Source organism: Arachis hypogaea, chromosome 14, assembly GCF_003086295.3.
Source record: "Arachis hypogaea cultivar Tifrunner chromosome 14, arahy.Tifrunner.gnm2.J5K5, whole genome shotgun sequence".
Taxonomy (NCBI): domain Eukaryota; kingdom Viridiplantae; phylum Streptophyta; class Magnoliopsida; order Fabales; family Fabaceae; genus Arachis; species Arachis hypogaea.
Window position 1 is genome coordinate 14,850,775 of NC_092049.1, and position 18,261 is coordinate 14,869,035.

Consider the following 18,261-nt stretch of genomic DNA (forward strand, 5'->3'; position numbering starts at 1 on the left):
GGTTCAGAAAAAATTATCTCACATTTATATCTAATACCACCCACCTCTATACCCATGCACAACACACACAGAATTTGTATATCCAAAAAAATGATCCCCTCCCTTAGAAGCCATATGAAATATGATGGAATAATGTGTCATGTGATGTTGTGAAATGATTTATTATTGTGTGAGATTGCTGTAAAAAAATTATGCATAAAAAAAGTAAGACCCAATAATAAAATTAATAATAAATTTATTTGTTTTATCAGATAAATTAATTTATCGTTAAAAGAGTTCCTTCTCTTAAAAGCTAGTTGAAATATAATGAAATAATATGTCATATATATTTTTTTAAAGATAATAGCATATATTATTTTATTACTAAAATAATTGAAATGTCCAAATTGGACTTACAATCAGAATTTGGAAATTTCTCATAGATTGCTTAACAATAGTGAAAAGCAACAATAACGTAGCTTTGGAATAATTAAAAGGGAACAAGAAATTAAAGAAGATATTTCAAAGATTAGGGCTCAAAACTCCTCTGTGGGTGGCGTTGAAGTTCATTGCATGGCTTCACTACCGATTCCACCACTGCAGTGGCTGGGCTGTTGGTTTGTTCGAAGACTCTCAGATTCCTGTTTTTTTCAGACACTCTAACAGGTGATAGTCAGAATATTAAGCTCAAATTCTCTATGGTGTTGTTGTGCTATCTTTTCTTTTATTTGTGTCCACCATTAGCGGAAGGTTGTCGTTCTTTGCAGCGGTAATAAGTAGCTAATAGGCGTTCTCTTCCACACTTCTTGAGCCTCGGTACAATAGATTAGGCAATAGGAGGTTGATTCCTCTTCCCTGTGGCAGAGGGGGCACTCCCCCGATGTGTTTGGAAACCTGCGGTGGATATTTTGTAGAATTCGGAAGCGATCATGCAGCGACTTCCAAAAAAAAAATCTTTATCTTGTGAGGGATTAGGAGTTTTCATAGTCCCTTCCACAAGGATCTTTGTCTGAAGTAGTCTAGGCAGCTTTCGATTAAGCTGTGGAAGAAATAATAAGCGACTTTGTACCCTGATGCAACAGAATATTGGTGCGTATTGCTTATATCCCAATGTAGCTTGTTTTCATTTTTCCCCAATTGGATTGTTAGTATTCGATTACTGATATCCACAGAAAAAATCTCTTGGATGAGTTGTTGGTTCCAACTTCTCTGATCTTGGTTTATTAAATCCTTCACTCTGAACACTGGTAATATTGTGTTTTGTAGGTACACTGCCGGAGGTAATGTACATGGGTATGGCAGAGGAAGCCATGGCTCACCAACAATCTGGATGTCCTCTCCAGTGCCAATTTTTCATTGCAGTCCTTTCTCCACTATTGTCCTGCCTTCAAGGACACTTCTCCATCCCCAAGAAGGTAATACTCCAATCTCTGCTTTCATTACATCGGAGTATTTAAAGTACCTACTTTTGAGGATTCTAGCTAGGAGTGAATTAGGATGAGTAATTAATTGCTAGCATTATTTTCCTAAGAGAGCAAGATTTTGGGCTCTGAGGTCTTTTAGTCCCAGTCCTCCCTCACTCTTAGGTCGTGTCGTAGTATCCCAACTAACCCATTACAACTTACGTTCTTCCCCCTTTTGACCTCACCAAAATTGAGCCAAGATATGGTGAATCTCCATAATCAGAGAATTCGGCAATCGAAAACAAGACAGAGAATAAATTGGTATAGCCTCTCCTATAGCCTTAATTAAAACATGTCTTCCACCCGCCGAGAGGAGGTTGCGCTTCCAATGCTGGACTTTTTTTCGGACCTTTTCTTTAATCAGGTTGAATGTAGACCGCTTGGATTTATTAACCACAGTTAGAAGCTCAAGATATTTATCTTGTATCCCAATGTGGTCAATGTGGAGAGCATTAGCCAACTGACGCCGAGTCTCCATTGGGGTGCTGTGACTGAAAAAAATTGCTGACTTGCTCAGATTGACCTGCTGGTCGCTGCAACTTCGGTAATGCTCCCATAGATCTAGAATTCTCTCACAGTTTAGAACCGTAGCCTAGCTAAAAAGTAATGAATCGTCTGCAAATAACAAATGGCTGACGCGAGGGCACCTCCTGTTAATCTGAACTTTTTAAATTAGTTTGTTTTGCTCCGCCTTGTATAGCATAAAGGATAATCCTTCAGCGCAGAAAAGAAATAGGTATGGTGATAGAGGGTCTCCTTGTCGGATACCTCTATTTGGTTTGAAATAACCAAAAGGTTGACCTTCCACATTGATGGAATAAGAAACATTAGTGACTAACTCCTGGATCCATCCTATCCATCTCTCTTCAAAGCCCAGTTTTTCCATGATGAACCACAAATAGGCCCACTCAACTCTGTCATAAGCCTTACTCATGTCCAGCTTAACCGCCATTTCATACTCAAGCCATTGCCTCTTGTTCTTAAGATAATGCATGTACTCATGAGCAATAAAGATATTATCCGAAATAAGCCTCCCTTTAATGAATGCACTCTAAGACTAACTAATCAAGTTGTTCATAATAGGTTAGAGTCTATGAAGAATTACCTTTGACATGATTTTATAGATAACCGTGGATAAAATGATAAGCCGAATCTGAGTCATACTGCTAGCATCTGAAACCTTCGAAATAAGACATATCTGAGTGTGGTTAAATCCCTTAAGAATCCCCCCTGCGAAGAAGCTCCGCACAGCTCGAAAGACATCTTCATTAACAGTATCCCAGTAACACTGAAAGAATTTCGCCGTCATGCCATCTTCACCTAGGACACTCTGAGGGTGGATGCTGAATGTTGCTCTCTTGACTTCCTCCCTAGAAACTGGTTTACAGAGCCGTTGATTCATGGCAGCTGTGACCTTAGACTCAAAATCAGCAAAGAACGGTGTTGGATTTGTATGGCAAGTGGAGGTGAATACATTCTTGAAATACTATTCAGCCACTTTTGTAATGTCAGCATTTGTGGTCGCAACATCCCCATTCTCACCAAACAGTCTCCATATCCGATTCCAGCGAGCTCGATTCTTAAACTTCTGGTGAAAAAATTTCGTGTTCTGATCCCCTGCCTGAAGCCATTTAACTCTAGACTTTTCCTTCCAATACATTTCCTCATCGTGGTAAGCTATCTCCAAACTACGCTCCAACCGACCAGCTCCTCACCACAGTGTGTTCCTATGGCTCGCAATCCCTCAATTTGCTGGAGAAGCTCATCAATTTTCACATTAGAATTTGACCTGCTCCTGGTCTTCCATGCTACAAGTCTGTGCCTGCATTTCTTGACTTTTTGGGCTAAGCTATACATAGGTGAACCCCCCCCCCCACTTCGTCTTTCCACGTATCCTGAATAATATTCCTAACATCCGGAACCGCACACCATCGCTCCTAGAGTTTGAATCATCATTTAGACTGTTCATGCCTCGGGTTTGTGTCTAGGAGTAGTGGTGCATGATCTGAACCAGATTCAGAAAGTCTCATAACAGCTGGATTTTGGTATTTCTGCAACCACCCATTTTCAGCGAGCACTCTATCAAGTCTCTCCTGGATAAGGTCTCATCCTGTTCTTCTGTTTGTCCATGTAAACGGCCTACCAATCATATCAATGTTCACCAGTTCACAGTCATTAAGGAAGTTATTAAAACATGCCATGGAAGCTGGGGATTTCTCATTTCTGCCTTTTTTTCACGCTGGTTTGTGATGGCATTGAAGTCTCCGATGATTGCAACTTTCTCATAAACCTGCTGTAATATTAATGATAACTCCACAAATTGCTGTGATCGAATCTGGTTGTTAGTACTTAAATGAACCCCAAGCAAACACCAATCATGATTTGTAACCTCATCTTTAACGGTGACAACAATGAAAAAATGAGTAGATTTGATAACTGCTAGTCTGTTACCTCCAAACCTTCCTTCCATGCTATTACCAATCCTCCTACTGTTCCTTCCGGGTTGACTAGACTCCAGTCTTTGAATCCACATCCTTTCAACTTTTGCTTCACACTTCGAGAAGGGTTTTTTGTCTCGCACAAAAATACAATCTCGGGGGAGTGGGATCGAACGATCCCTTTAAGATTGTGGACTGTCAAGGGTCTCCCCAAACCCCGACAGTTCCACATTAAAATTTTTATGGCTTCTCGGGTGCCATTTTGAGGCTGGCATCCCCCCACCTTTGCATTCTCCATGAGCATGTCCTCTAGGCATATTTGCTTGTGGCTCCCATTGTTTTCTTTCCTTTCCAAATTCCATTTGCCTCCAATGATTGGTATTACTTCACTGCTACCCTAACAGGCCTTTTGTTTCAGTTTCATTGGCTTCTTTGGTTCTACCATTTGAACAGGAAAATCTGGACTCCTCAATTCTATGTTCGTAGCAGAGGTAATGTCTTCAAGAACCGGTGGATCCACGCGTACGTTCTTCACTATGGTCTCTCGGTTGCCCCTAATTTCTCCCATTAGATTAGTGCTGCTACTTGTATTAAGACTGCTACTTTGCTGCTCCTGGTTATTAACTTCAAGTTTTGCAAAGCCATCAAGTAGCCATGATGGGACTGGTTTCTTTGCTGGTTCTGGTGCTGAATGCATATGTTGTTTATTATTGCCCTGATGATCTTTCTCCCGTACATCCACCCTTCTTCCAACTTGGTCAGCTTTCAACCATTCTCCCACCAAGTCTTAGTTCAGTTTGTTTGTGACTGCATCCTCTAATAGAACATTGCATACCCTCGCACTATGCCCAATGTGAGCGCTGTACGTACAAAAGGTCCCAATGTGTTCATACCTCAGCCCCACCTCCACCAGTCGTTGGTTCGATCCTTTCACCCTGAGACTATCCTTCACTGCTTTATCCCCATCAAGCATGATTTTATCTCTATGTATCCGAGATTCTTTACCTCTGACTTCAAATATTCCTATCTCCAGGAGTTCTCCCAATTTTTCTCCAAGTTTTTGCCCAGCTTCCAACGTCTTATAGCATTCAGAAACACTAAAATTGCACCAAAATGGAGAATTTTGAATCTGTATTATGTTCAGAATTTTTTGTGTCAGTCCATTGTCGCACATGGAGGATGTAATCCTTGAATAGCCAGGGGGATCCTTTCTCAATACGCCGCACATCTTTCTCTTTATCAAAGAAGAACCGAAACTAGTTATTCCCCTGATTGACTACTCTGAACCCTGTTGGTTTATCTCAGATTGTAGACAGAGCATTCTCCATAGTACCTGCCGATAATTTTTGTACCAAAAAAATTCGACCTGTTAAGCTCTTTGTGCATGCCTTTACACCATGAGAGATATCTGTCTCTTCTAGTACTACTATATCCGCCTCATCTCCCCCACTATCATTGTTCTATACATCAGGGTCTCTTCGCAGGTCATCCATGTTGCATATCAATGATTGGTGATTGATTTGGTGTGAATTTGTCGTGTAGCAGCAACCCTAAGAAGCACAATGTAACCTTAGCAGAGCACCAAAATGCCCTAATAGGCACTCTTGATTTTTTTTAGTCAAATAATGTGTCATGTATGATTGCTTAGAATTGTTGTAGATAAATTGTGCAAAAAGAAAAAGTAGTAATGGAAATTGAACTCACATTAAAGCTTTTGACTCTAAATTCTAAGGTAACTTTTGCGAGAAGAAAAAATAGTATTCTAAGCTTTTTACTATCCCTTAACTTGTTTTTTTTTTAAGTTAGGAATGAAACTCGAACTTTCAACTTCTAGATGAGTATAAAGAGATTATATCATTTGTACTATAACTAGTTAGCAATTATTAAGTATTTTAAATGAAGTTATTGTTTGTAACAATATTTTCTTTTATGATATAATACATGTTTAAAATGTATTTCAAATTAAAATTGTGTAACGTCAAAATATTTATTTTATTTTAAAAATTATATTACATTATTTAATCAATATTTAATGATTTAGCGTTTTGACTTAATTTGTAATGTGTTATTATATGAGATAATTAAAAAATATTAATTTTATTTATCTTAATATACTAAATATGATGTAATTTTTATTGAATACAATAATTTTCATCAAGATCAATGAGTTATATATCCATGAAATTGGGATGGCCAGAAATTATATTAGAAACTTATATATAATTATTTTTATATGAAGTTGATAGTTAAAAATTATTAGATAATAATTTAGTTAAATATGTCAAATTAGTTAATAATTTTTATCTATTAACTTCACATAAAAATAAATATAGGTAAATTATCACAAAAAATTATTCCTACTATGAAAAACATGTGAGGAAAGTTTTAAGATGTTAAATAGATATGGAGTTTAGGTTTTTATCGGTCTACCCTTTCTGTATTGTTTTTTTTTTTTTTTAGAAAAAAAAGAGTTTTGATTCAATCCATTGGTGGTAAAATATCCAACATGGCTAGATTTTGTATATGGTTTGGTGCCTCTTTCATCCACATAAAATTTAGACTGATAAAAGCCATCTTAGCTAGTTCATGAGCCACTCTATTTCTATTTCTCTTGACATGACTAAAGAAAAATAATCTAAGTCCTCTTAATATTGCTAATGTGTCAGCAATGAATGTTCCAAAATAAGATTCTATTGACTTTTCTTGTTTAAGAGCTTTCACTACTTCATAGCTATCACTTTCTATGATTACTTCATTGAAACAACAATGTTTAGCAAATTCTGCTCCCAAATAGGCTGCATATGCCTCAGCCTCATGGGTCTCTAAGTGAAAAGGTATGACCCAACTAGCTGCCCCCAAGATTAAACCCATCTCATCCCTTGCAATTACACCCACACCTCCATGCACATCTCTTGATATGGATGCATCAACATTAATTTTAACAATTCTGGTTGGTGGCACCTCTCAAGTCTCTCTTAATTGAGTCAATAAAGAGTCAACTACCCTTAATTTCTTATTTCTTGAGTTTACCTTCAGAAAATCTTCAAAGTCCTTCATCACACACTCAATCTCCTCTTCAATTGTTGCATTTGTTCCTTCGAATACCTGCACGTTGCGGGATCGCCAAAGTTGGTTGAACAGCACACAAAACATGGCTTTCCTTTTCTCATCTAACTTTTCTAATAAATTAAACATCCAATTTTTCAGCCCTTGATTTTTTGTAGGTTCATTTCTTAGTGTTAGAGGCGACGCAAACCAGAATTTTCTTGCATACCAATAGTCCCTCACCACATGGGCTTCTGATTCGTCTTCTTCTCCGCATCTTGGACAACTGGAAGCAACATTAATTCCTCTTCGCTTCAAGTTCAGCTTCGTTGGGAGGGAGTTATAGATCAATTGCCATATGAAATTGAGCACCCTTGGTGGAGCTTGAATTTTTCAAATATTCTTCCAAGTATTTTCTTCACTTTCCTTGTTATTTTGATTGTTGGACTGGTTTTGATCTAGTTCTTTAATTGCATGGTATGCTGTTTTGACACTGAACTTTCCATCTCTTGTTCTCTTCCAAGTAAAGCTATCTTTTATTCTGATATTGGAATCGTGATATCTAATACTTGTTGGGCTTCAAAGGGTAGAAAGATCCTCCTGATAAGTTCCGTGTTCCATATTTTTCTTTCGTTTTGAATGAGCTCTGCCATTGTTGATTATGGATTCAAAATAACTGGGAGGCTCCATGATTTTGATCCATTCTGTTTAGGTAACCAAGGGTCCCTCCAGATTCTTGCTCTCCTGCCATTTCCAATCCTCTGCTATCCTTCCTTTTCTAGGACATGTTTAGCTTGCCAAATGCTTCTCCATGTATAGCTTGGTGCAAAGCCCACATATGAATTAAGGAACTCTTTTCTATTGAAATATTTGTTTTTCATTGTTCTTTCCGCCAAAGACTCTGGATTTTTAATCAATCTCCGTCCCTATTTTGCCAAAAGAGCTGTATTAAAAGCTTTCATGTCTTTGAATCAAGGCCTCCATTCTGTTTTGACTAACATAATTTATTCCATCTTACCTAGTGAATTCTTCTTTCTCCATTATTAGATTCCCAGTAAAACATATTTATCATCATTTCTATATGTTGGCATAAGCTCATTGGCAGCTTGAAACATCCCATTATGTAAGTGGGAATGGTTTGAGTGACTGCTTTTATTGGTGTTTCCTTTCTTACCCTCAAGAGCACCTTTTCTTTCTACCCCTTCAATTTCTTCCACACTCTGTCCTGAACATAGTCAAAAACTTGTTTCTTGGATCTTCCCACGAAGGTTGGAAATCCAAGATACTTCGAGTGTCTTTCTACTGCCTTAATACCTAGCATGTCCTTAATGGCATCTTTTCTGTTAGGTAGCACGTTTCGGCTAAAAGATAACTTAGATTTATCAAAGTTAATGCACTGTCCAAATGCGTTTTGGTAAGAAATAAGAGCCTCTTTGACTGATTGGATTGCCTGATCTGATGTTCTAGTAAAAAAGATACTATCATCTGCAAAAAACAGATGATTTATCTCTGGACTGTTCTTCGCAATCTTTATTCCTTGGATAGCTCTGCTGTTCTGTGCCTTAATCAGTGTTCCGGATAGAACCTCTGCACACAAGATGAAAAGATAGGGGGATAGGGGGTCCCCCTGTCTCAGCCCTCGGATAGGATGAAAAATTTTACTAGAGACTCCATTTAAAAGAATAGAGAATGATGTCGCAGTCACGCAATTCCAGATTACTCGAACCCACCGTTCTGGAAAGCCCATTGTGCTTAGAACCTCTTTCAAAAAGTCCCACTCTACTCTATCGTATGCCTTCTCCATATCTAGCTTCATTCCCACATATCCTTTGCCTCCTATTGTCTTCTTCTTCATATAGTGAAAGACATCAAAAACACTAAGGCCATTGTTTATTATCAATCTTCGTCGGGACGAAAGCGCTTTTATTTTCACCAATTACCTCAGGAAGAATGATTTTCAGCCTATTTGCTAGAGTCTTTATTGCTAACTTAAGAATTACATTACATAGGAATATTGGCCTGAACTCCCTTGTGTGCCTGGGCTTGTTTACCTTTGGGATCATGCATATGTAGGTATAGTTCAACGGTTCGGGATCAACCCCATCATTTAGAATTCTGAGAACAATTTTGGTCACTTCATTGCCGAGTACTTTTCACATCTTTTGGTAGAAAAGCGCCAGTCCAGTTCTGGTGCCTTGTTCAGGTGCATTTGTTGGAGGGCTTGGATCACTTCTTTGGTAAAATCATCATTGAGGACCGCAAACCTTTCCTCATTTATTCTTCCTCTGACCACCTCCACCGTTTCTTTCACATCTATGGTCTCCTCGGATGTGAATAGTTTTTCAAAGAAATTTCTCATCACCCATTCAATTTTCTCCTCCTCCTCATGCTTCACCCCCTATCGTCCGCAATGGATTTCACCCAATTCCTCATTCTCCTTTATGAAGCTTTATGGTGAAAGAATTTGGTGTTTTTATCACCATCTTTTAACCAATTGGCCATTGATCTTTTGCTCCATTAGATTTCTTCTATCTTCAACAGTTCATCAAGTTTTGCCTTTTCCATTTAGTCTTCTTTATTACTTCTTCAATTTGAGGTGCTACATTCAGATGTTCTATTTCCTTTTGTAATTCTCTAATTTTTTTTGGGACTACATCAAAGGTTTCTTGCCTCTAACTATGTAGCTCTTCAGCACACCAAGTCAATTTTTCTCTAATGCTCCTTGACCTTCTATGCTAGCTTTCTTCCACTATTTTGTTACACTCTTTGTTTGTTAACCACATTTTTTCAAATCTGAATTTAAAATTTTTTTGCTATTTCTCTTTGATTCTCCCACTAAGTTAATTAACAAAGGGTAATGATCAGATTTATACTTGCTTAGGTGTTGTACATGGGTTCTAAGATATGCCTCCTTCCACTCCAATGTTGCTAGGGCTCTGTCGAGTCTTTCTTGGATGTTGTTGTCCCCTCCCTGTCTATTTGTCCAAGTACATGGGTGACCTTTGAAGCCAAGGTCCTGCAAGTCATTCCTTTGAATTGTTTCATGAAACTTCTTTATTTGTGATAAGGTGACTGGATTCTCACCTAGCTTTTTCTGCTATTTCAGCACCTGATTAAAGTCCCCAAAGATTAGCCATAACCCTTGATTTGATCTGCCCAAATTATTGATTAGGTCCCAACTTTCTACTTTATTCTGGCTCTCTGGTTTTTCATAGAATTCGGTTGCCCTTTGATAAACCCTGATTTTGTGGTTTATCTTGTGCTTAATTTGGGGGGATTTTATCACCTTTTCTCACATTTATTCAATGAAATAGCATGATTTTGCAATTCTCCCTTGATTTGTGCTTAAATGTGAAAACATGCTTTTTAGGCCTTAAAATAGCTAAATTTAATCCACTTTAATTCCATTCGATGCCTTGACATATTTGTTGAGTGATTTCAGGTTCATAAGACAAGTATTGGATGGAAGAAGTGGGGAGAAAAGCATGCAAAGTGGGAGAACTTATGAAGAAATGAAGGAACCGTAAAGCTGTCAAGCCTGACCTCCTGGCACTCAATCGACCATAACTTGATCTACAGAGATCCAAATGAGGCGGTTCTAGTTGCGTTGGAAATATAACATCCGGGGCTTCGAATTGATATAAAATTTGCCGTATGTTGCTTCACGTTCAGGGGCGCACAGGCGCCATGTACGCGTGCGCGCCGATGCTGCTTGTGGCCCACTAAAGTGAAATCGCCCCCAACGATTTTTGAAGCATTTTGGGCCCAATCCAACTCATTTCTGATGCTATTAAACCCAAGGATTGGAGGGGAATGAACCAAGTAGTTATAGTTTAGTTTTTCATCATGTTTTAGGGTAGAATTCTAGAGAGATAAGCTCTCCCTTCTCTCTAAAATTAGGTTAGGTTAATCTCTTTTAGATCTAGATTCAATCTCATCTTTTCATCTTGTTTTTTTTATGATTTCTTGTTCCTTCTATTCTTTCGTTCTCTTAGTTTATGATGTTAATTTCCCTTTTTTGCTCTCTTTTATGTTCATGGATGTTTATGTTGGATTTAGATCTCTTTTAATAAAATTTAATATTGATGCTCTTTTAATTGATGATTTGAATTGTTGATTTATTTTTCTTGCAATTGGTAGTTGATAGATTTTACTATTTCTTGTCATTTATTATGCTTTCCTTTTATGCCTTCCAAGTGTTTGATAAAATGCTTGGTTGGATGTTAGAGTAGATTTTGAGCATTCTTGGCTTGGAAAGAGTAATTAGGCAATCTTGAGTCATGAAAATCCAACTTATGTTGGTGATCTAGAGTTGTTAGTTAATATCATTTTTAATAACGCTAATCTTTTGCTAATTCAATTAGTGAGTTGATTAGGATTTTTGATTTGAGATTAACTAGTCTTGTTTGACTTTCTCTCATGGAAGATAACTTATACCTTCTTCTAATGTTGGAGATGACGAAATGAGATAAATTCTTGTTAATTATTATGATATGATTGATTAGTCTTGTTTGACATTCTCCCTATGTGAAGATAACATGATACCTTCTTCCATTTGTTGGAGTTGACTAAATAAGATGAATTAATCATTGTATGACTAGGATAGAAAGCCTATGATCTCAAACCTTGTCATGAATGTCTCTCCTTATTACTTGCTTTCTTTAGTTATTTGCTTGATTTACTTTCTTGCACATTTAATTTCTCGCCCTCTTATCAATCAAAATCCCTTTTACCCCTTCATAGCCAATAATTGACCACTTCATTGCAATTCCTTGTGAGACGACCCGGAGTCTAAATACTTCGGTTAATTTTCATTGGAATTTGTTACTTGTGACAAAACCAAATTTAATTTGATTCGAGGATTGTCTATTGGTTTGGACTATACTAACAACGGAACTATTTTGTGGATTTCCGAACCGGTATAAATCCTTGCTATCACCCTTCATACTTGGTTGTTGTCTTTTAGAATAATTTTCATATCCATATGGTTAAGAGACATTGATATCACTTCAACTTCAATTGTATTGTCCCACATGCAAGCTAATCCCCCTCCTCTTTACCTCCCCTCTCCATTGCAATGCATGCCAATTACATTTTGGAGACCGCTTCTGTATCTCAACCTCATCATTTCAATAGCTTTTTTTTTCTTGTTTCCATAAAAAAAATAAGGTTGGGTCCTTTTTGCTTTATGAGCTTATTTAAAGCTCTCATTGCCCATGGGTTCCCAAATCCACGGCAATTCCAACTGGGTATTTTCATTGTTCTCGGCAGGGTTGCCCAGCAGCCTCCACTGTTACAACACTATGTGATATAGCTAGCTTCTTTGGGTTTGGTTATGTTTCCTCTATCTTCTCATCACTCTCCGCCTTGTTTTTTCTCTTCTGTCCCGATTGGTTTTTGTCTATCATATTTTCTTTGTTGTTTGTTGCATCCTGAGCTTGTCTCTTTCATTTCCTTCCTATTCCTCCATTGTCATTTGTCTCTTTGTTAGTGTTCTCTACAAGAGTATTTGACTCCTCTTTACTCTTTTTTTTCTGCTTTTCGTCCTCCTTTTTTACTTCTATTGTTGTTCTATTTTCTGGGCTCTCCTTACCTGCAACTTCTTTTTTCTCCCTCTCTCTCCTTCCCTCCTTCTCCTTATTAGGATTTGTTAAAACTCCATGGTTGTTTTGTCCCTTTTTGTCAACTTCCTCCAACTCCCTCTGTTGGAGAGTTGCTTCTAGAAGTTTTGACACAGAGCCTTGTCTCACACCTTCTCCAGCGTCCAACACCATGGTGTCGGTCACTGTCAGGCAAGCTAGTTTGACCATGAGTTTCTCAGTTAATTTTTTTTTTAATTTTTCTCTCTCTTCTTCTTCTTTTCTATTGTCTGGTTTGTTCTTTTTCTCTACTTGCTCCATTTTTTTTCCACTACTTCTGCTTTAATCTATGACCCTAACAACTTTGATTTTTCTTTTTCACTTTCTTCCTTTTTTGTAGCTTTTTCACAGTTTTTTTCATCATGTCCTATCTTACCATAGTAGTAATAAAAAGAAGGTATATTTTCATACCTGAAATTCACCCAGGTTAGTCCATCCTCCTTGCTACCCACATTTATCCCTTTTTTGAAAGGAGCCTATATTTGTATCTTTACTGTGCATTTGATGAATCTTGTTTGTTCCTTCCCAACTTCAAAAATCGCGCATTCGATCACTTCACCCATGCTTGATGCTATCTTTTTCTCTAAGGTTGGTGTTTTGTAGTGTTCCGGTAAGCCCCAGATCTGTATTTTTATTTCAGTTCTGTCTAACCCCTTCTCAAGAACTTCATCACCTCTTTTCCATCTTTTACAATAAGCCAGGCGTTCCTAAAGTGCTAGGGATTACCTTTTAGGTCTCTCTCCAGATCTGTATTCTTTTTGAAAAAAAATTGGTACAGTTTTAGTTTAATCTCCCTCATCTTAAAGCATTCGGGGTTCTTCCATATGCTTGCCAAAGTCGTTTGGACCCACATTAAATTGATGTGCTTGTTGGTATGGAGCTTTCTAATAATACTGGTGAGGCAGTTCTGTATGCCTTTTAAAATATCTCTATCTTCGTACACTATCAGATCTTTCTCTTCAACTATTTTATTAGTCTTTGTTTGTATTGTATCATCTTCACTAGCCATTGTTGTTTCCAAGATACTGAATTGAACAATTTTTACTTTCACAAAAGAGACTGGAACTACGATCTTAAACGGACTAAAAAACACGATATAGTACGGACAAAGAAAAGCACTACACTTTCCAAATCCTAGGAGAGCTCCTTTGGTTGGCAAGAGAGGATTAATTACTTTTTTCCTGTATTGTTAATTGGTCATTCATATAAATATTATAAAAACATGTGATATTTGTAATTTAAAAATTATAGTAAATTTTCACAAAATTAATACTTTTTTATCTTTTTAGATTATGAGGTTTTTTAAAAAAAATTAAAAAAATCAGAATATTAAATTTTACATTATCTTGTATATGTATTTTTAAAATAATTATCTAAATATTTTTACAAAAATTTTGGCCAAATAAATAAATTATTTGTTAATACAATTAAAAAATCTGAATATTAAATTTTACATTATCTTGTATATATATATTTTAAATAATTATCTAAATAATTTTGCAAAAATTTAGGCCAAATAAATAAATTATTTGTTAATACAATAGCTTTTTATTACTTGAAAATGATATTTTTTGTTGTTTACGGTAACTCCCAATTTGACAGGTTAAAAATTAATTTGTCGTAAATTCTGAGCTCTATTAAGGGTTTGTCTGTTGGTCAAGGAGTTACTGCATGCAAAATATGAAATTTAAATCCCAACATCTGCTTAAGTGAACGAGTGAGTTAATCACTCGATCAACTCAAATTAATTAAAATGATCTTTTTAATTATTTCAATTAGTTTTTAGATCTTTTAAAGACGTTTTTATCATTCTTATCCTTAAAAAAAAACTTTTTATCAGCCCATCAATTTTTTAGAGCATTACTTTAGTGATAACTATAAGAAGTTAAGAACACACACCATGACGGAGTTGAAACATAAAAGCACACTCAACTCAATTATATAGAGACGTTAATAAATAATGACCATTATTAATATAAAAAAATATAGATATATTTAATTTATATACACATGTTAACTTCTTGAAAAATTTTAGATTGATCAAATGATAATTAAGGACAAGTTTGCCAATATGCTCAAAGTTTGAAAAAAATTATAATAAAAGATCGAGATAAGTTACAATTTTACATATTAAAATAATCAATTTTTTTATTGAGATAAATATTAAATTGGTATTTGAAAAATTTTGTACTGATAAAATGGTACATAATTTTTGTTGTTGATATAATAGTTCTTAAAAGATTTTAAAATTTGACAAAATCACCCAACTATTAAAAAGATGATGTCACAGTGAACAAAAATGTTGATGTGGTCATTGGAAGAGAGCTCCAATGATGACAGAGAGCTCCAGCAACGTTGACGGAAGGGGATGCAGCGGCGAGGTACTACCATGGCGGAGGGGACGCTTCTTCTTTGCCATGGTAGAAGGGGACGCAGCGGCAAGGTGCTGCCATGGCAGAGGGGATGCGGAAACGTGTTGAAGAAGAAGCGGCAAACACGAGAATGCGGCGAGGTACTGCCATGGCAGAAGGGGACGCGAAAAGGGACACAGCGGTGTGTTGAAGAAGAAGAAGTAGCAAACACGAAGAACGCGGGCGAGGTGCAGCGGTGTACCATGGCGGTTTTCTTCTTCAGCTGCCATGTTGGAAGGGAATGCAACGGCATGTTAAAGAAGAAGAAGCAGCGAACACGAAGAAGAAGGTCGTTGGAAACCTCGCTGGAGCTCTCTGCCATCATCGAATTAGCGTTTTCTGTGACGTCATCCTTTCACGGTTGAGTGATTTTGTCAATTTTAAAATCTTTCAAGAGCTATTTTGTCAATAACAAAAGTCAGTACTATTTTGTCAATGTCAAAATATTTCAAGTACCAATTTAGTATGAAAAAGTCTAGGAGGCCAGCAATTTTTGTGTTTTTTGGCCAGCACTTAACCATCAAAACAAAAGTGAATGATTTTTCACTAATCTCACACCATTAAAAACACTATTGATAGCCAATTAATGGTTATAAAACACCAAATTACTGGCCCCTAGCATTCCTCATTTAGTATTTATTAAAAGACTTCAAAAGATAACAAATTAAAAACATGGTGTGAAATATTATTTAATCATAAAGATTTTCGAATATAATAAGTAGTTTACCTTTATTAATATTACATGATGTGAAGCGATCATATCCAAGGTCCCAAAACTATTAAAATCACATAACAATCATGGTGAGACATGATTAGAGTGATCCTCGTGGAGCTTGTCTTAGATAGAGATAACTCTCCAATCCTTTCATAACTTATTGAAATCACATATATGGAATTAATAATAACAAAAAGAACTTTAATAATCCCCATGGCCATATCAACTTTTTAAAGTTTTCAAAGACAACATGTCACATTAATTTTCAACACCAATAGATGCTTGAATTGTGATGGGCCATGTGGGAAAAAAAAGAAAAAAGTGCTTGCAAAAATGACAGGACGGGTGGGGGCTCTTGTGTGAGATGATTTAAGCCAATGGAAGAATGTTGTTCACGTGGCTGCACTTTGTCTTGACAGTGATATAAATGAGTAAGAATCAAAGTAGAATATATGTTCGCAAGAAAAAAAATAAATAAAAGGAATATATGACAGCTGCTAATGTAACAAAAAATTTATTTAAATCTTAATTAATAGCCATAACTTTTAATTTCATATAGTAATTGTTTGATCTAACAAATCGGAGCATAGGCGTTTATGACGATACAATGGAACAATATTTTAATACATAAAGAGAGAAATATTGTCAAAAGCTAAAAATGATGTTTACCTTGATCACAGTTTTTTTTATAGTTGCTAAGAAATTCAGATACTTAAACGCTGAAATAAAGGCTAAAAGACTTCGGTGCATTAGTTTCAGAATAACACCGATTTTGAATACTCTCCAAATCTGTGTTAAGTCGTTAGCACAGCTGGTAAAATTTAGATACAACTACTAATAAGAGCCTCATTTAGCATCCTTTTGGCTAAAGGTTGAAGGCTAAAGAATTTTATTTCCATTACTTTTTGAGAGTTAATTATCAAAATATGACTCTCTTAGACTATATTATTAATATTTAATATGCCAACCCTTTTATCACTATAGCATTACTATGACATTGTTAGTGTTTACACATAAGGTTACATTAGTAAAATAGTGGAAATAATACTTTTATTTGCTCTCTCTTGTCTGATAATTTGTAAAGAGTTCTCCTCGTAATTTGATTGAACCAAATATCCAATCAACCAATAGAATAACTATATTATAATATTACTGTCAAAATTGATTTATATATTTAATTTTATTGGTTTTAAGCTTTTGACGTAAGTGATTTCACAATAGATTTTCTATTCCCAACAGATCTTAAATTTGATCTTCGTTACTTTCAAGAGAAAGAAATTTAGTATAAGACAAACCAAAAGAAAAAAAAAATATATGCACAATCTTGTTTCAAATCCATGTCTCCTCTTACCGGCGCGGCTAATACTATAGTTAAGAGTGAATATTACTTTTTTAGTAAAGGAAAAAAAAGTCCCAAAATCAATTCATGTGTAATGTACATGTTCTTCACTTTCCATTTAATTCTACTCTTCACCAAATGTTTTTCTTAAATTACAAATTAGCCAAAAAAGTGGAATCTGATTACAATTTTGTTAATCAATAATATTGAGAGTTAAGTACGATTTTGGTCCTTAAGGTAGGGGCTGAAAACTTTTTTCGTCTCTAACTTTTTTTTTTGCATTCGAATTCGTCCCTAAAATTTAACTTGATTTTAAAATCATCAATTTGACTAAAATATCTTTTCCCTTCTTCCCCAAAATTAACTAGAAGCAGAAGCAAAAGTAGAAGCAACAATAATAAAATAATGTAATAAACATTAAAAAAAATAACTAGAAGCAGAAGAACAACAACAATGAATAATGGAATCGGAAGAAAAACAACAAAAGAAACAGAAACATCAACAAACTCGCAAATAAAAAAAATTCAACAATATAATTAACAGAAGAAATAGAAGAATTGGAACTTTAGGAAGCACAGTGGTGAGGACCCGAAGCACAGCGGCAAGTGACCGACAAGGAGGATGAGGAGCAACGGCGGACCTACGACTGAGCAAGGAGGAAGAGTAAAAACGGCGAGCGGCGTGCGACGTTGACCCACACAGAGCTGCTAGCGTCGACGTCGAACGAGGAAGAGGAGCAGCAGCGAGATCCAGCGGCGAGGACCGAACGACGAGGAGCGGCGACGGTGGCGAGGAGCAGCGGCGGCGGATTCCCTTCCCCTTCCCTTCTCCATCTTCTTCCCTCCACCCCCCAAAACGTGATTCCCTTCCCCCTTTCCCTTTAACCCGGATTCCCTTCCCCTTCCCTTCTCCATCTTCTTCCCTCCACCCCCAAAACGTGATTCCCTTCCCCCTTTCCCTTTAACCCGTTTTTTTTCTTTTATTTTATATTTTTTAGTTAAAAATAATTTGGAAATAAAAATTAAAATTTTGATAAAAAAGATGATTCTAAATCAAACTTTTTTATAAGCAAAAAAAGATTGAAGACGAAAAAAATTTTTAACATCTGTTTTAGGGACCAAAATCGTATTTAACCCATTATATTAAATTAGTATCTACCTAGTCCTGGATACTACTACCTTCTAAATTTAACGGTGTAAAAAGTGAATGAATAAAGAATAAATAGAGTTCCC

General features: G+C 36.2%; 1 protein-coding gene and 1 long non-coding RNA gene across 2 annotated transcripts; one reads left to right on the forward strand and one right to left on the reverse strand.

Moving 5' to 3' along the window:
- Positions 1-1,623: 1,623 nt before the first annotated feature.
- Positions 1,624-3,299, reverse strand: LOC140178493 (uncharacterized). Its single transcript, XM_072215588.1, has 4 exons — positions 3,147-3,299; positions 2,548-2,928; positions 2,211-2,421; positions 1,624-2,003 (listed from the first exon to the last, which is right to left on the reverse strand). Exons 1-4 carry the CDS (start codon positions 3,297-3,299, stop codon positions 1,624-1,626), a joined length of 1,125 nt encoding a protein of 374 aa, XP_072071689.1.
- Positions 3,300-6,897: 3,598 nt separating this feature from the next.
- LOC112741640 (uncharacterized) lies at positions 6,898-11,026 on the forward strand. Its single transcript, XR_003171547.3, has 2 exons — positions 6,898-7,334; positions 9,807-11,026. It is a non-coding gene; the product is annotated as an uncharacterized lncRNA (long non-coding RNA).
- The last annotated feature ends 7,235 nt before the right edge of the window (positions 11,027-18,261 follow it).

Coding starts and splice junctions, on each gene's coding strand:
- LOC140178493 (XM_072215588.1), bottom strand. CDS start 3,299: ATGTATAGCTTAGCCCAAAAAGTCAAGAAATGCAGGCACAGACTTGTA. Junction 2,422..2,547: donor TCTATAAAATCATGTCAAAG/GTAATTCTTCAT, acceptor CATTATCTTAAG/AACAAGAGGCAATGGCTTGA. Junction 2,004..2,210: donor TTATTTCAAACCAAATAGAG/GTATCCGACAAG, acceptor AGAGAATTCTAG/ATCTATGGGAGCATTACCGA.